The sequence below is a fragment of the Rhynchophorus ferrugineus genome, unplaced genomic scaffold (assembly GCF_030347505.1).
Source record: "Rhynchophorus ferrugineus isolate W39M unplaced genomic scaffold, kcgeb_rfMv2 rfM6, whole genome shotgun sequence".
NCBI lineage: Eukaryota > Metazoa > Arthropoda > Insecta > Coleoptera > Curculionidae > Rhynchophorus > Rhynchophorus ferrugineus.
The window spans coordinates 9,346,438-9,364,921 of record NW_027472585.1 but is presented as its reverse complement, the minus strand read 5'-3'; the positions used below and the strand labels follow the sequence as shown (position 1 = coordinate 9,364,921).

The window sequence follows — 18,484 nt, the reverse complement described above, 5'->3', positions numbered from 1 at the left end:
TTCTCTTGAGTCTGCGTCCTTATTCAGTGTTGTCCAAGAGTTGCAGTCCTTTGGCGTTAACATGAGAATGAAGTATTTCCTCATCTCTTGCGAATCTCTTAATTTACTATCTGACAGTGTAATTGGGTCTATGTTATAAGGGTGCATCAAAAATACTTCTCACGACTATATTCTGAGAAACTTGTATTATGTTGATGTTACTTCTCGCAGAACTTCCCCAGAACTAAAATCCTTCAGTCCATATACGTTCAAACATTTGTTCGTTCAAAAACAACTTATTAGATATCGATAATTTAAAATTATATAATATATAAGATAATATTATAAGAAATTTATATTTCTAACCATTACTTTTGGTATTTTAATTCGAATTATTTTCTTTTCTTTTTACTTACTCTATGGGATAATCGTATTATTCATATTTATTGGTATATGAATACTTTGGTTGTAGGTAAATTTAGTAATATTTTAACTACATAACCAAGTAACTAGAAAAAAGCTAGTAAGTAGCTAAACTAGTAAATAACTAATAAAACCCGATATCTTAAAAAGGAACTAATGTAACATTATTTTTGTGGGATAGTATAGAACTTCCCTGCAGAGGATAGCTTGTTTTGTAAAAGTTATTTTCTTTGACAAAGCGTAGATACCCTAGTTAATGATGTTGAAAAGTTTTTTGTTATTAATAACCCTGAAATGAACACCATCTTCTCATGTTAGTCCACGTTTACTAGAAATATAATTTTTCCTCTATTAGACCTTTAAACAAAATGTTTTTGGCTTTTAAAATCTAAATTTATTTTGCCAAAAATCTGAACCTATCAATCATAATATAAACATAATACAAAGACAAACTGACATTGTAACAGATAAATTTGAAAAGTATCCGGCCTACCATAGTAAAACACATTTTTTGGCAAAATTATTTTTTTGTTATTCAACATAATTCCTTTCAAGGGTGATATACGGATTATAGCGACCCTCCAACTTTTCGATACCATTTTTGTCGTACGATTTGTCCTTTACTTCAAAATGGGCCTCAGTTTAGGCAATCACACGACTTCATTCGACGAAAATTTCTTCCCAACAAGCATTCTTTTGAGATCTGAGAAAAGGAAATGGTCGCTGGGGGCCAGATCTGGAGAATACGGTGGATGAGGAAGAAATTCAAAGACCAATTCATGGATTCTTGCCATCGCTTTCACTGATTTGTAACAGGGTGGATTGTCTTGGTGAAGTAGCACTTTCTTTTTCTTTAAACGCAACCGTTTTTTGGCGATTTCGTACTTCAAACGGTCGAATAACGCTGTTGATGGTCCTTCCTTTTTCAAGGTAGCCAATGAAAATTATTCCATGCGCACCCCAAAATACGGACGCGATAACCTTGCCAACCGACTGTTGCGTTTTGCCACGCTTTGGAGCGGGTTCGTGGTGTGCAATCCACTCGATGACTGTCTATTGGAAAATGGACTGGACCCAAATATTCGTGAATGATATGATGTATACGTTCAGTTGATATCTTTAGAGTGTCTGCTATTTCATTCAATTTCAATTTACGGTCATTCAAAATCATTTTGTGGATTTTTTAAATGTTTTGGTCGGTAACAACCTCTTTTGGGCGTCCACTGCGGTTACCGTCTTCGGTGCTCATTTCACCACGTCTAAACTTAGCATACCAATCCTTGATGGTTGATTTTTCTGAGGCAGTGTCCGGAAACGCGGCATCAAGCCAAATTTTTGCTTCAACCGTATTTTTCGCTTCAAAAAGCAATATTTTATCAACACGAAAAATTCCTTTTTAACCATTTTTTCACAATAACAAAAGTTGCTTCACTCAAAATGCTATAATTCACAAACTAATAATGCGACAGCTGCCAAATTTATCCACGCATCTTCTGAAAGTTCTAGTAGCACCATCTATGTGTCAAGCCGGGGACTTTTCAATTGACCTGTTATATATATGATCAAATATATGTACAAGTGTCTATATGATAGTTATTAAATAAAACAGACAAGAACAGTTTAAAATTAATACAATATCTAATATTATGACTATATATATTTACTAAAAAGTATTATAAAAAGTATTCAGTATAAAGAAATTATTTTTATTTTGCTTAGATACAATTCTTTTACATTTTTAACAATATTGTCTAATTTTTTTTTAAACAAATATTACTCTCTATGTCTTCCATTCCTTTCCAGATATCGCTAAACGGTTAGATGGATTAATGCTTAATGCACCCTTATAGCATTTCTTTTAAAAAAATAACAAATAATGAACGTTTATTAGACTCGGATAAGAGATAAAGGCGCTTCCTGCTTAATATTTGATATCGTTTATTTATCAGATAATTGTTGATTGGGTGAATTAATCCGTTGGAATCTGTAAAAGACTGATAAAATAAACGTATTTTATGTATCCTACGAGTAAAGCGTCAAGGTTATTTATGTCTTCCGCACCGGTATTATACCATCTCCTGCATTTAATACATCCTGTATAAGAAACTAAAGCAGATAATGTCATTTCGCGTCTGCACAGTTCATTTGTGACCGATTGCCAATGAGTTTAAATACCAGCCTGTATGAATTAAAGAAATATTACGCTAGGAGGTACCCTCCCAGTCTACAATTGCATTGTTTACCTTGCACAAAACACCTTTGTTCTTTTTTTATTATTGTTATTAATGGCGGTGGTAAAACGTACTGATCTCGTGGCGATCGTTTCGGCGTTGCTAAAGGTTAGAACAGAATATTAGAGGCATGTTTTTTTTTTCGGCTTGTTCATAATAAAAGGTGGCCTTTGATACAGTGACATGATGGTATTCTCGAACAATCTCACTAAACTAGACATTCGCTAACGTTTGTTTCTGTGTTATCTGGTTATATTCTTACTTAGAACAAAAGGTCAATTTACATTGTATCTTGTAATATTTTTTTCATTAATATTTTTTGTCATTTATTTATATTTACAGGGGATTTTCTGATATCAAAATTAAAAATTATTTCGACTACTTGAACGTGATTCTGTGTTATTTGAGTTCTTAAGGTGCTTTCATATTGAGACGACTTCAATAAGAACCTTTAACTCACCTAATAGAAACAATCGCCACCTTATTTCTTCCATACGAGTATTGTTGGAATATTTCTTAAGATATAGCGATAGCAAGTGCAAACAATGATACAACATGGGGCAAAAGCCCCGCTAGCAATTTGATTGCCTATATATTTGCTCAAAAAAAAAAAGATATGTAAGTTTGGTCTTCATAGAAAGTTTATTTGGTCTTTAATTTTTTTTTTCGCTATGATTGAAAAATTATATCGGCTAAATGGTGACCGCGATGCGCTATGCAACTTTTGGTTCTTTTTAAGGCATCTTTCACGGCATCCTGCAACATCTGAGGCTGAATTTCTTCAATTTCGTGACGAATATTGTCTTTAAGATATTGAATCGTTTGGGGCTTATCCACATAAACTTTTGATTTTGAAAAACCCCTAAAGATAATGTTTGGTGCTGTTAAATCCGGAGATCTAGCTGGCCATGTTAAATCGCCACTTTGCGAAATGAGTCTTCACGGAAGAACGCTTTTCAATAATTAATTTATTGAACAAGTTGTGAACATGATGTTTCCAGCATGAATACCATACCATACAGTTGTTTTTGGTGGATGGGAGACGAAAACTCTTCAATTTCACCAGACAGCTTTCAGACACCATTTCTGCTTGTTCTTGTGGCATATATTTATCCATAACAAAATTCGGACGTCTACACCACACAATGGTTAAAGCGAAACTGAGCTAAACGTCACATATCTAAGATGGCGCACAATCAAAATGGTAGCTGGACTTTTTTCACCCTATTCAATACATTAATTTTGTAGATAATACGATTTTCCATTGATTTATCTTTTTTCCATGATTATCAAAAACTTCAATATCGCAAAATCCGAACTTGATAATACAAATGTTCAAACGGGAGCGGTCAAAATTTTATAACAATTTGGCCGTTAATTTAAAAGTTACTATGGTTATGGTACTATTTATTTACAAGTATATCAATATCTTGGGTTTAGCATAAATGAAGAAGTATGTTAACTATAGCTACGAGGTTGAGCTATATTTTGAAAATAAAAATAAAATCGTTCTATAAAAATGGTATTAATGAAATTATGCACAAAATATAATCAGTTTAATAAACAGTCAATGCTCGTCATCCAAATTCATGACGTCTGGACGCCGCATTAACTGAGAATTGTGGTTTACAACGTTTTCCGGTTTTGTAATTTCTAATTATTATAATAACATTTTGAAAATGTTGTAGACAATTGACAACAGTGTCGACCATTACCAACAGAAATCTAATTTTACATTCGGTTACGTGTTCTAACCAATCAGGCAGCATTTTGTCGCCATTTGTCTAAAGTAAAAAGAAAAACAAAATACCCTCCGAGTTTAAAATGAATTTTATATTTTTACAAATTGTATATAACATTATACTCAGCGCCATCTATGACTTGCATTAGGAAGGGCTATAGATCACCTATGAAGCAAAGTACTTTGATGAATAAAGTTTTTGAAAGTTGTTATATTATATTAATGCTAATTATATAAAAAATTAGTGCTATTTTAGTGATTGCTAAGTTGATGATATTCGTTTTTATTATGCGCTATTGGAGCAAAATTAATTAAATAAATTATACTATTATTATTTACTACTGTTTTTTTTTTCTTTCAACAGGTTATCTTTATCATTACAATCAGCTCTTTCCGTAGCAGATAGAATTAGTGAATTAGAGAAACAACAGAAATACTCGTACTTAGACCCTAACAAGAAACAGAAAGTTCCTGATCCTACTCTTAAGGCCATCCAAAAGAAGGCGCTGCTGTCTTTCTATGAAAGGCACCAGCAGAACAGCAACAAGTCCAACTGGCGATCCGAGCCGCAACTCGCCCAGAACCAGCAAATGACCGTCGTCGCCAGTCCCAAGGCGAAGGTGTCGCTACCGTCGCGAAGAGCGTCCTCGGCCAGTGATTATGCGTCAGCCAATAACTCCAAAAGGAATAGTCTGGCGTCGTCGTTGGAATCAAAAACAACCGATAACATAGGTAAATAACTTTAATTTAAATTACTTTTGGATATTTAACAATACAACATATAGGCTGAAAAGTTTCGTAACGTAAGGCGTAACAAAGCATATATCAACGTAACCTCCATCAAGAGCTACAGAATCACCCCATCGCCGCTCTAATATTTCAATATCACTTTTGTATAACAATTATTCTTTAGGCCTGACACCAGTTGCTGTCCACTCAGATGACGATCGTTTGGATTCCGAAGTGTTCCATTCCATCCATTGTCACATATCGATACAAAAATTCCGATGTGTTACGTTTAAACATGGCCAAACACTGCTCAGAATCATCAACTCGTTCTTGTTTTTGGTCAGCAATGTGCAAACGTGGCACCCATTTTGAACAGAGCATTCTCATTAGTCAAATGCTCATGCAATATAAAACCAACACGTTCTTTTGATATCTTTACGATGTAAGCTAACTCAAGCAATTCTCGATCATTCAAAATGATTTTGTGGATTTTTGTCTTCTGGAGTTAGCAGCTAATTTGGACTGCATTCTGCAACATCGGTGTCTCTACTATCACGTTTGAAGTTAGCAAAGCAACGTTTTATTGTTGTTTCTGATGGAGTGGAATCCTTATAACACTTTTCAAGCCATTGCTTCGCTTGAACGGTGTATTTTTCCATCAAGAAGGAGCATAAAATTAAAACACGAAATTGTTTTTGATCCATTGTTTAAGAAAAAATAAAAGTAACGTCACTCTTAGCACAATAACTCATAAAATTATGAATAGAATATCATGAAATTTTAACAGAAGGTTAGTACTAACTGAAAAAGTGGTGAAACTAGCGTCATATATGTGTTAGGCCCGGGATTTTTCAGCCAGTTTTTTTGTGGTTTATATGATGCGAAATAATGAATAATCAAAATATTTTCTTCTTCAAGGTAACGGAATGGTCAGTCCTCGTCACCAACACAGCAATTCCTGCGGCAGCCTGTCCACCGATCTGCTGGGACCCGTTATTGTTGGTCCCTCCATCTCCATCGATGATTATGTGCCCGAAAAACCGCCCGAGAGGCCGCCGAAGAATCCGAATTTACGAAACGCATTCCCGGATCTGTTTCAGGACCAGAGAGTGCCCAGCCCTGATCTACCGCCCCCTTCGCCGCCAACCGTATTGGAGCACGAAGTCTTCGATAACGACACACCATTGCCGCCACCTCCGCCAGAATGTGAAAGCGATTGGCACCAACAGTTTAGCGATCGGTAATTATTCTTCTATTCTCATTAAATGTGTTTATTAACGGATATCGGATGATTCTCATCAGATAATTTATTTCACATTTACTTTTGCATTTATTGACAACAATTATATATATTATAATTATTGACACATTAAAATAAAACTAAACTACTTAAGCTAGAGTTAAGAATACGCTTATATACTATACAAATTCTTGTGGTTTGGTTCGCTTCAATCTTCTGATTTCCTGCGTGTTGTCCAGTAGCTGTATTGCTTCCACGTTATTGTGATTTAGCAAGCTTATTCCATGTTTTATGGCGAAATCTTGGATCATTTCGTATATCCATTTGATTTCGTGGTCATCGTACAGCTCTTTTTTATTTACGTAGCGATAAGCATTGATAATTAATTGAAGAACTTTGTTTTGGCGTCGTTGGATTATTAGTTGATTTTATTAGGTCCATAGGTCCAAATTGCCGTTATGATCTTGATGGAAATATGAGGATACCGTAACAATACTTCTTGCTGCATCAATGACATGACATGACTAAGTGATAACCAAAAAGGTCTATGTCTGATGAGTGTGGGTTAATCAAAAGTTTTCATTATAGCTGCTACAATATATCTTTCACAAATGTCATCATATGTGTTTGTTATTTGCTACTGATGATTCCTTTTTTGCAACAATATGTCGTACAACTGTTCTAGTGACCTTGGTAAACATGCAGCAACAGTTTAATTCGGTATTGGCCACTCCTATACGATACATCTTGCTAATATTAACAAACTAATGTTTTAATCATGAGTTTATACTTATGATTGTTTATCACAATTCAAAATTTAACTATTTTTAATTTTTCGTGGAAGATCTACATTTTATCCCTTATCACAATACGTTACAAAAAACTGTTCTTTTTGCCTGGCAATGAATGAAATGCATTGCAATTAAATTACAATTAAAAGCAGTTACAAACAACCTTTTACTTTATTTAAATTAAATTCGTGAGCTCATTTTCGTTTCTATTGAATTCTTGCCATTTCTTTATGAGCACCCTCTAATTTTCTATTTAAATTTTTCGTAAAATCTCAAATCTCAAACAATCAGTTATCTGTCCAGTCAATATTTTAGCAACTGATTATTTTTACAAGATTCTACGTAATGCTATAAAATTCTAGTATTTCAACGCTTCCAACCTTTTTTTACCAATATTTACTTCAATAATATCATTTTTAACGCATACAATGTTAAAATAAATCAAATAATGGGCTACTTATTAATTTTAACAAAAGTGTAGAATTAGTCAACGAACTTTTTCTAACAAAGCCAATAACTCCTGTGTTACTACCTACGTTGGATTGAAAGTAATACAGTATATCCAAGCGCGAATTTATGTTAAACCTACGCTGCAGATAAGAAGATGGTAACCTAATTCGGAATAACTGAAATTCTAGATAACTTCACAGTTTTTTGAACGTTTCAAGCTTAAAATTGTGCACAATATAAAAGCTTTTACCAATTTAGATAGGGCGTTATTGCATATCGGGTGAAATTCTTCAACTTGTTGCTGTATATTCGCCGGCTATCTTTACGATTTGAAGCGTTTACTCGATCGAGTCGCCTCATAAAGATCACTCCATTGTAGCGCAAAAGATTTTGCCACTTTAAAATATGTATTTTTGCAATAAAAGCAACGGTAATGTTGATAGTGGAGATATTGCCGAAGATATTAATGCACTTTGGACATATACAAAACGGTTGAATTGTGGCAACGTTGCAACATCCAATTGTTTCATCTCCCAATTGTTACAAATCCATTAAAATGAGTGTAAAAGTGAAAAACAAATTAGCCAAGTGGTTTGACAGCGATGCATTTATAACAATGATGTTGTATTGAGAATTCTGTGAAATACAAATGTAAATATAGATAATAGTAGTGTGGGGTTAAAGGGGTTATCTGAACACGAATAGTAGGTGCTTGCGACACGCCGAATACGATCGCGTTGTTGCCAAACTGGCTCATAAATAATAGTAACTACAGAATGAAGGGTGTAAAAACTAAAACAAGCCTAAAGACCGGAAAAGGTATAGAAGAACTGTTTAATAAACTTTTAAAGAGGAAATACCGCAAGAATTAAAATAAATAAGAGAGGAACAAGGAGAATGTAGGGAGGGAAAGCGAAAAAAAAAGGAATATCCAAATTAAGACATAGAGTATATACTAACGGAGATATGTCTAAAGAAGAAAAATACGTATAAAATAAAAATATAACGAAAGCAGAGACGATGAAGAACATTATGCCGAGTGATATAATAGATTTTTGCAATTTCGCCGCAACGCAAAATTAACATGGATATATTTGAAGCTATGAACCTACAGGTTCCAGTCTCTGTCCATTTTTACATCTTGTTGACTGATACTTGCTGCTTTTTATACAGACTTAGACAGAGATCTTTTGCTATGATAACTGTGTCGTCGGCAAATGTTCCAAGTACTGTATCTTTTGTTGTTGGGATAACATAGACCAGACACAGGGGACTGGGAAACTCCAGCCGAAATAGGGTTAAGTGATGAGAATGCCTCTTCATTAGACTAAATATTATTTCAAAAAGATATTATTTCAGCAGTCAACAGTAATTCCGCGGTAGTTCCGCGGTACTTTGTAAACTAATCCCGAATATGTTACATAACGTTAAAAGTTTGTGGAACGTTTAGGAATATTGCGAGGCAGCATTTTTGAATGCCTTTTTAACAACCGCTGTTACTTTGTGAACTTGGTCGATTGTCGACTGGTGTTTTCGAATTCCGAACACCAGTTTCCCAAATAATTTTGATATCGCAGGTCGCAGCGATATAGGCATGTAACATCCAGCTTGCTCTGCCTGTTTGTTAGGAGGTTGAAAACAATGATAACATTTATTTTACGGAAGAAGGGCCGACTTGTTGAACGGTGATACCTTATAAACCAAACCGCTCTCTCTAGACATCTCGCATCATGTCATGCAATATAACGTATATACAAAACATATTATTATAATAAACCTAATTAGCGAATATCTTAAGTAGACACAATCCAATACACCCAACACGATATTGTTCTACTTTAAAAAACGTCAGAAAGACAGACGTTATCAATTTCCGAGGCTTATTCAACCTCCAGCAATATATTTTTATCAGAAATGTATGCATAAGTGCACCATTAAAACCACACGCCTACATGTATCGATTTTTTCTCAATACCCTCCATTAGAGGATAAGACGATTAATCAGGCGCAACGGGCGAAGACTTTCCATTTCATCGCGTAATTGCACGAAGCGATCGGATCGAAAAAGATCGCACGAAATCCAAAAAATCAAACAAGATCGACGAGTAACTTTCTTTCGAGACGCCGTATTTGTTCAGCGACTAATATACTGTCATCGAGTTTTTGCGCTATCAAACGCCCATGGGACCATTTGCATATCTTGCTGGTTACAGCGATTGCACAGAGGTGCTATGGAATTTCCGCAAATTCCGCTCGACTGTGAAACGTTTTTTTGCTCAATTTCTTCTTCGGCAATACCGCATCGTGCTCTATTTACTTAAACTTAAAGCTTGTTTAAATAGTTAATTGAATATATTATTTCATTTGAATTCACGAGAAAATAAATTCGAAAAATTTGCAGGACATATATATTTGCACTGGATACTATACTAGGTGTATAAAGTGTATAAAGTCATAAAACTACATAATTTTCAAGAAAATTTATTTAAAAGCAATTTATCGATACTATCCCAGAAAAACTGTTTGACCTTTGAGGAAAGTCATTCATCGAGCCATTTTCCAACTTCTTGGAAACTGGCGAAGTGCTGCTGTGCAATCGCTGGTCCCATTAATACTAAAAGTTGATAGTCGGACAGGGCAAGGTCTGGAAAATACGACGGGTGCGATAATATGTCCCATCCAAGTGTTTTCAACGTCTCCTTGACCGGTTTTGCTTTATGAAACGGAGCGTTATCGTCAGATAAAATCACTTTGCCGTGTCTTTGGGTCCATTCTGGAGGTTTTTCGATCAACGAATGGTTCAAATTGGTCCTTTCTTGTCGGTGGCGATAAGAAAAGTAAAGCGTGCCGCAAATGCACGTTTCAAGCACGAAACCTAACATTTTCACAGAGGTATACATCTATGAGGGTGTTAATTTCACAAGATTTAACATATATAGATTTTATAGGTCACTTAGCCTCTTTTATAGGTCACTCTTTAACATGGTAACCTCAAAACTTAGTTTATATTTTACAAGCCATTCTTGACAAGACTGTAATGTCGATATATTTGTTAGGATCTTTTCTACCAATTAGCTATAGTATTGTGAAGTTCCATAAGAATATCTGATAGTTGTTCTAGGTTCTTTAATAGCTAATTTTCAAACTACTGCAAAAATGTGTTATAGTTCTTGTCTCCATGATAGTCGCCCTTGTACTTGGAATGAAGAACAATATACTTGCAATGATTTTTTAAAAATATTAAAGTAGTAAAACCTAATAAAATGTTATTCCAACTTTTACTTTTTTCCATCAACTTTTGTTGTCTTTACACTCTTTTTAATAGCGTCTTTACAAATGTTCTATTTAAAAATCTCTATGTCTATACACAAGCTGAAATAATAAATCTTCCCTAATATTATATGTCTTTAAGAATTGTATTATTTTAAAATCAAAATCTGAAAGTTTCCGTTAAACCTCTTCGTGGGTATTATCCTTACACTATTTAAATCCCTCAAAGAACTGCATATCCTTAAGTTTTCTATGGAAACTTTCTAGACTAACAGTTATCTCTAGAATAATTGTATTATATTATGCTTATATTAAAAAAGCTATTCATTGTTATATATTTCATAAACTTAGTCATCAATAGAACTAACATCAAGGTATGTAGACAATTTCTTGTCAGCGAATCTAACATTATATTTTATTTTTATTAATATTCGGCACTCTAATACAATAATATTGTTTCCAATAAAAACCCCCCATATAAACTATTCAAAGCTTTTTTGTATATACGTCATCAATATTTGTGACGTCAAAACGTCGCAATGTTGCCACATCAACTCTGAGTTTTAATATAATAATGAAACTAAAGTGTTATCAAATATAATTCATTTTAATATTATAGTACATCTAAAAACTACACTTAATTCTACAGCGACAATAGTTTATAGGTTATAACCTCTTATTTCTATTTTCTTCAAGATTTTGTATACGTTTGGCAACCGGACGATTTTCACAGGCTGGTTCGGTTACATGTTCGAACTCAAATAGACTATATAATCGTATCTATATAATGTACAACAACAACAACAATCAAACAACAAAAAAGTTTTGCAGACTTTTGAAAACTAGACGAATTTTATAGGTTGATGCTTTGGTTACAAGTTCGGACGGATCAGCCAGTATTGTCCCCAACTAAAATATAATGAGAATTTATGAGCAAAGCTTCAATTGCCCAAATTCGTATAATATTTTACTGAATTAACCTATATATAAATACCAACAACTGTATAAAAATCATTCTGTAGAATAAACTTAGTAAAATTATTTACTAGGTCATTCCACTTTACCATTATTTGTACGTATCGTAAAATTTTTATATAAAATAGGATTACTAGATTACAAAGTGGTAGAAAATAAACAATTATGACTTTCAACAAGAAATCATAATAACAAATCCGATCCATATTAAATTTAAATTCCATATTGTGAAAATATGCATCTACATATATTTAAAATAGTATGGAAACAATTCACATGACGCTAATCCTTGTTTACTGTTACCGAGCATATGGTGGAAATATTAACCACACGGTTATATTATTTCCGCTTAACATGGTTTACTAAAAATCCACTAATTGAACACTAATTTATGATATAAGCATACATATGTCCATTAGCGACGGAGCAAAATCGAAGCAATAACATAAATCTGCGGATGATTTCCGTTAGAACCTTCCATATTCCCACTATTACGCTGGAATGGTGAATGCGGCCGAATTAAAATTCCTCTCGGCAATTATTTTCAATAATAATTGTTTTAATTAATCTGGTCGCCCATTACTCAAATAGTTTTGTTTTAATTGCAGATTAAAAGAGAACGCGACGTCAGGGCATCAAATACCTCAGCCACAAGTGCAAAAATCCGTCGTGGAATCCAAGAAGAGTCCTCTGAATCAGACTGTGGGTATTCCGGAGCGACCCGTACGTTATTCCTTGATAAAAACGAGACCGGGTGATCACATCATCCAACAAGTTAGCAGTAAACCATACCAAGCCCTACCAGAACCGAAAGGCGCCAAAACGGAGCATGGTTTCGGTTTCCCGAATCAGAGAGGATATGCGGAGAGATCCAGCACCAGGTAGTAACCGAAACTGAATATCCTCGAATGATTCTTGACTTTCACGTCGGTGTTTTAGATACCCGTCGAGTCAAAAATTGGTTATCAACGGAAGCATCGCTGTCAGTCAGAAAGTTAACGGCATGTCGGACCAGCATCGTTCCGAACAGCTAAAACCCATACACAGAGAAGATTACAAGAAGCATTCCATCCCTCCGTCGACAAAACCAGAAAGCCATAAGTAAGAATCACTATAACGTATAATTAAATGTTGCTAGGATTCACCACGACTGATTATTCCAGGCATCAGAGATCATCAATAGCCGAAAGTCAGGTGAAGGATACCCCGCCGCCCCTTCAACCCAGACATATGAGAATCAATCAGAGCATGAGAGCGAAGATATCTCACGATCACCGTTCCAGGATGTCACCGCCAAAAGAGGGCATGAGGGAAAGCAGATCGGCATCACTGTAAGTACCTAACGAATTTATAAATAGTTTAATCTTAATGAATTATTGACTTAAATAAACATATCGAAGCAGTGCCATCTTACAAAAAAATACTGAAATAACGTGAATATATTTAATGGGTTGCCTATATTGAAACACGTCTTAATTAGTGTTTTTTTTTCGACTTTTATATAAATCAACCAAATTGTTTTTTTATTATAAGAATTATTATGCCTATTTTTTCCCTATCGTAAATGATATAGTAATATATATTAAAAAAATATTAGAATTTTTTATGAAATGTAATTTACTGTCACAGGGATATTTAGGTATAATAAATAAACTTTTAATAAAATGAAGATATAAAAAATTTAAAAAATTCAGTGTTAATAACACCTACACAGTTGTTATAAATGCAAACACGATTATCTCATATGAAACTAGTCCTCCATCATTTTTCCACTCCTCATTTTTCTTGATATCAGTGCCTCTGGTGGATGGAGTTTGAAATAACTCCTATGAAGTAACCAAACATCGTTTTCGACACAACTACAACATATATTTCAAAACTAATCTTTAATTTATGATCGAAGCTCCTCGAACTATTGGAGCGTGTTTTGACAAGTCTAATAATTTTAATGACGTTTCCTTTTCTTTTTGTTTTAACGGTGCTAATCTGCGCCTTCAATAATTCATAAAACCATTGTGGACAGAGGGTTATCGTACCCACATATATTATTATTCCGATACTGCTATGACCTGGACATCTTTCAAGGTTGAACGCTTAGATAATTAGTAAACGGGTACCGAAGGACAATGCGCAATAAATATTAGTCAGAAAAGATTGTAGAAATGTCGATATAAACTTAATAATTGCAAGGCCACGAGATAAGAGATGTGCGACGTTGCGTATGACAGAAAATGCAACGTGATGAAATAAAAACATAAAAAACACGCTTTTTTTTCTTTGTTCAAAAAACAAAATATGTATATACTAAAACTACAGGTATCAGTGAATGTATTTTATTTAATTTTTTTTATGAATCAAATATCTACAATATCTTAAGCAATTCTAGGTTTTATGTAAAAACAATAGTACACAATTTTTAATGGTACTAATTGCAACATTAACTTAAAAAGTGTTTCTAATCATTTATTGAATTTGTAACCTATATTTGGTACGATGGTTTATTAAATAAACAACCCTGTCAAGTTTATTTTAAAAAAAATCAAGAACAATCTGTTCTCTAAAAGAAATGCAATTAACTTAGTTCACAGTAGAGATGCAGAAAAAATATGAATATGTTAATAATAATAATATATTAATATTATATATGAATGTATCGATATTTTCTGAAAAAAATATCGATATTTTCGTCGATGTATCGATATTTCTGGATATTTTTTCAAAATAAATTAAATATAATTTTTAATAAACCTGTAAAAAATTTTAGGCTAACATTTAACCATTTTTATTATTACTTAAAAATATCGATTAATATTTTGTAAAATATCGATATTTTTTATACTTGTTGCAAAAATGTATCGATATTTTGTTTCCTCCGATATATAGAAATATCGATATTTTTTTCGGGGGTCAACACCCTTAATTCACAGAATTAAAAATGTTTATATAATAAAAAAAACGAATAAATGTCGTTAATGTCTTAAAAACTTACTAAAATAGTTTCTAAAACTGTTTTTTTCTCATCAATTGTTGGTAACCATTTTCTTAAAACGTTACGCTCGAACAGGAAGAGCAGGTGCAGATCCCCTACTATTGTCGCTTCATATATGATGCATATATCCGGTAAAAGGGTGAATTTTAACAGCTGAGTTGCAGAGGTAACGGTCAAGGTCATAGATATTGTCTGGGTATTTACTTAATTGTTACTCGCTTTCTATGTTTAGAAAAATGTTATGTTTTTCATTACTAAAATATTAGTTAAACATTAGTAATTTTTAAAATTAACATGGATTTAGAACAAAAACCATTTATAGTTAATTCATAAAAAGAAGCCGTGGCGAATCCTTATATAAATTTTAAGATGTTCTGGAATTTTTTTTGCAAAAAAAAACTTACTTTTTTTCTTTTCTGTTCACAAATTCAGTAATCACTTTCTCATTTCGGAAATAAACTGTTTTTGAATTGATAACATGGAAATAACTGTTAAACGATCTTCGGTCATTTAATTTCTTAGAAATGTTTTGATGCGCTTTGGTGTTGAGAAACACCTTTCGGCCTCTTTTGTTATGGGAGTTGTTATCGCGATTTCTAAAAATTGTCTAGTCTCCTTCAACATGCCTCCTAGATTGTTTGGTATTAAACATTTTATAAGAGGTAGTGCACCATTTAATGTTCTGCTATAATTTCTTGAATAACTAACTGATGTTCAGTTCGTAATCGTTCTTTATCGTAATATTCTTAGATTTTGTGTAACGTAGTAGGGATTTAGATGTTCAGTAATATTTAAAAAGCATTGTGACTATATTATTCTTCAATTAAAGAGTTTTTAAATACTTTTATCATTTCGGAGATATCAGTGATACAATATATGCAAATTCACAGCGCCATCTGGGTTTTATTCAAGAAGAAACATTAAAAAAACGATCAACTTGATATATACCTGTATATTAATATTCATAAAACTCCGAGAAAACTTACTAATTGGCAACAGCGAGGCAAACGATTACATAATATCTTTCCACAAAAAAAACAACAGTTAGATAAATACAGTTTATAAAATGTAACAAAAAACAAACTGCGGCATCGTATTAACGATTTTTCGTGATTGCTAAAACAGTCAGCCGCTATAATTTGAGGTATATTTGAATATTTTTTACGCATCACGAATAGCTGATTAGAAACATAACGCCGTTTTCTAACAGTACATTTTAAAATAAAATTATATATATTCAGGCGGTTAAAAAAAAGACATAAAGCACGATATGGTAAGGCACGGACAGGTTATTTTAATATCCAAGGACGATACACCAGAAGAATCCGTAAATAGTTTAATAATGATAACGTTGCAATGAGAAGATGTCACGTTTAAACAGATATATGTAATTAAAATTGTCAAAACAATGAATATTCGACTTGTTGTTTACACGAGCTTTTCAAATTTACGAACGATCATTATCATTCATCAATTATAATTTAAAAATCTAGTTGTGTTTCTTGTTATATTAAGGGTTTAACAAATTTTCAGTGTGTAATTCCTCGTCATTATCACTTTGTCAACTTTCTGGGTTCACCTTCATATTTCCAAAATATTTGCTTAACTATGACATATTTTTTTTGTTCTGGCCTAAAAACCAGGTGGTGGAATGCATGACGCATACCTGGTCGCGGAGACTTGCCCTGGAGTGACAAGTTGGACCGGGTTATGTGGGAATGCCTCTGGGCTTACCAATACACTAAACCGAAACCGCCTCACAGTTGACCCCTGTGGATCACTACTGCTACTGCATTAAATTTGGGGATATGGCACCCGCTGATCGGGCAGCCGTTATTGGGCACGAGGGCCCGGCGATTCTATTGATTCGCGAACCTGAGTTAACACACAACTAGGTACTGTTGTATGGGGGCAAAAGTTATGACTGTAGCGACGGATGAGGTCGTTTCAGCCTGGAAAAGGGGGAGAGCTTAGCGGTGACGCGGTGCTATAAGCTCCCAGCATGTCGACCAGCTCGCGAACAAGCGCGTTTTCAGAAGAACTTGAGCTGAGTTGTTGTTTGTGGAATGATTGAGATATGAAGTGCTTGATTTCTGGAGTGTCAGTTTCCCTATGAATTTGATTATTTCTGACAAACCATGGAGCGTTTAATATTCTCCTGAGGAGCTTATTTTGGCAAACCTGAAGCCGTTTGACCTGGTTGGGTGTAACAAACTTGAAGTAGACATTAGATCCGTAGAGGAGTACGGACCGAACTAACATCTTGTAAAATAAGCATTTGATGGAGATGGGAAGTCTGCTAGAAGGGCAGATCAGAGAAGATAGCAGTTTTGCTATCCCCGAACCTTTTTGGATTGCTTTCTGGATTTGGGAATGCCAACCGAACCGCCGGTCGAAGTGAAGACCTAGGTACGTGACGTTATCCAGCCATGGAATTATTGCGGTGTCGATCTTAAGTTGCGAGACGCGCAGTGCGTAACGCTTCTTGTGGAAAATGATGGCCTGGGTTTTCAGGGGGTTGATTTGCAACTATAACATATATTATAACATCTATTAAAATTTAATGAATTTTAGTGCCATAATGATTTATATTAAATTGGTGAGGTAAAACTTTCCACAGAAAGACTTATATTTACTATTTAACCCAAACAAAATATATTAAAATAGACTTCAGCTGCTTTGTTGACGATAAGTTGTTAAAGAAAGCAATTGGATGATCTATATTATACGCCTTATTTCATAAAACGCTATAAATTAATTCAACATGCGATTTTTAAAAAAATAGTTAAGATCACCTATAAAACTGATATAACAGTTTAAATACACTTAATTATAAAAAGTATATCTGATAGAACCTATAGACAAAAGATCATATCAATCATAATATTTCGATAATAACACACGCATTACAAAATAATATTATAAAGAAAAATGAAAAGACAATTTCGAACATACTTATAAAGAATAAAACAAACAAAAATATATCAAGCAGGCTTGATTGGCGCAGTGGCAAACGCGACAGAATGGTCCACCTACTGTTACGATAGTCGCGGGTTTGATTCCTGCTGGGGCATGGTCGTAAATTTATGTTTGTGATTGTCCTAAACAAGAGTATAAAATTCGACCAGGAAAATGATCCCAGTCACTCCAGTAACCAGGCTGGGTAAGATCGAATGTCTTCTGGGATGATTTTTAAATTGGTCACTCGCCAGTCGGTAGCTAAACTGTAGGTCCAGTCCAGATAAATCCCCGTTGGTAAAAAGCATATAAAAAATAGAAAAAGAAATATGTAAAAGAGCGAAATATTGAACTCTTAACAAAATCTACGACACAAAATCTATTTTACATCATGCAGTACTAGATCAACTCTTTGTAACTAATTATAACTCTTAAAAGAAACTAAGCTTAGATATAAATGGTTGGCGATTTTATTAACTAATTACCTGCTATAGTTCAGCTAAGTTTTGGATAGAAATTACCGTCTATAGCTATAGAAAATATATATAATAAAATAATGTTTCATAACAAAGTGTTATATTGTCAAATAAAGATTATTAAATTGACACGAAACAACAAATAATTTAGAAATAAAGCATTAATTTATATTGTATTATTTTATTATAATTGTATTTTCATATGCGCAGACACTTCTTCAACTAAACCGCA

At 33.7% G+C, this 18,484-nt stretch overlaps 1 protein-coding gene across 2 annotated transcripts in view; it reads left to right on the top strand.

Moving 5' to 3' along the window:
* Shrm (Shroom) overlaps positions 1-18,484 on the top strand; it is a 536,569-nt gene that overhangs the window by 427,169 nt on the left and 90,916 nt on the right. For both annotated transcript variants that reach the window (XM_076408913.1, XM_076408912.1), the window contains 5 exons: positions 4,739-5,106; positions 6,022-6,343; positions 12,438-12,710; positions 12,769-12,930; positions 12,993-13,160. In XM_076408913.1, the coding sequence (XP_076265028.1) occupies positions 4,739-5,106; positions 6,022-6,343; positions 12,438-12,710; positions 12,769-12,930; positions 12,993-13,160 (1,293 nt within the window). The remainder of the gene's footprint in view (positions 1-4,738; positions 5,107-6,021; positions 6,344-12,437; positions 12,711-12,768; positions 12,931-12,992; positions 13,161-18,484) is intronic.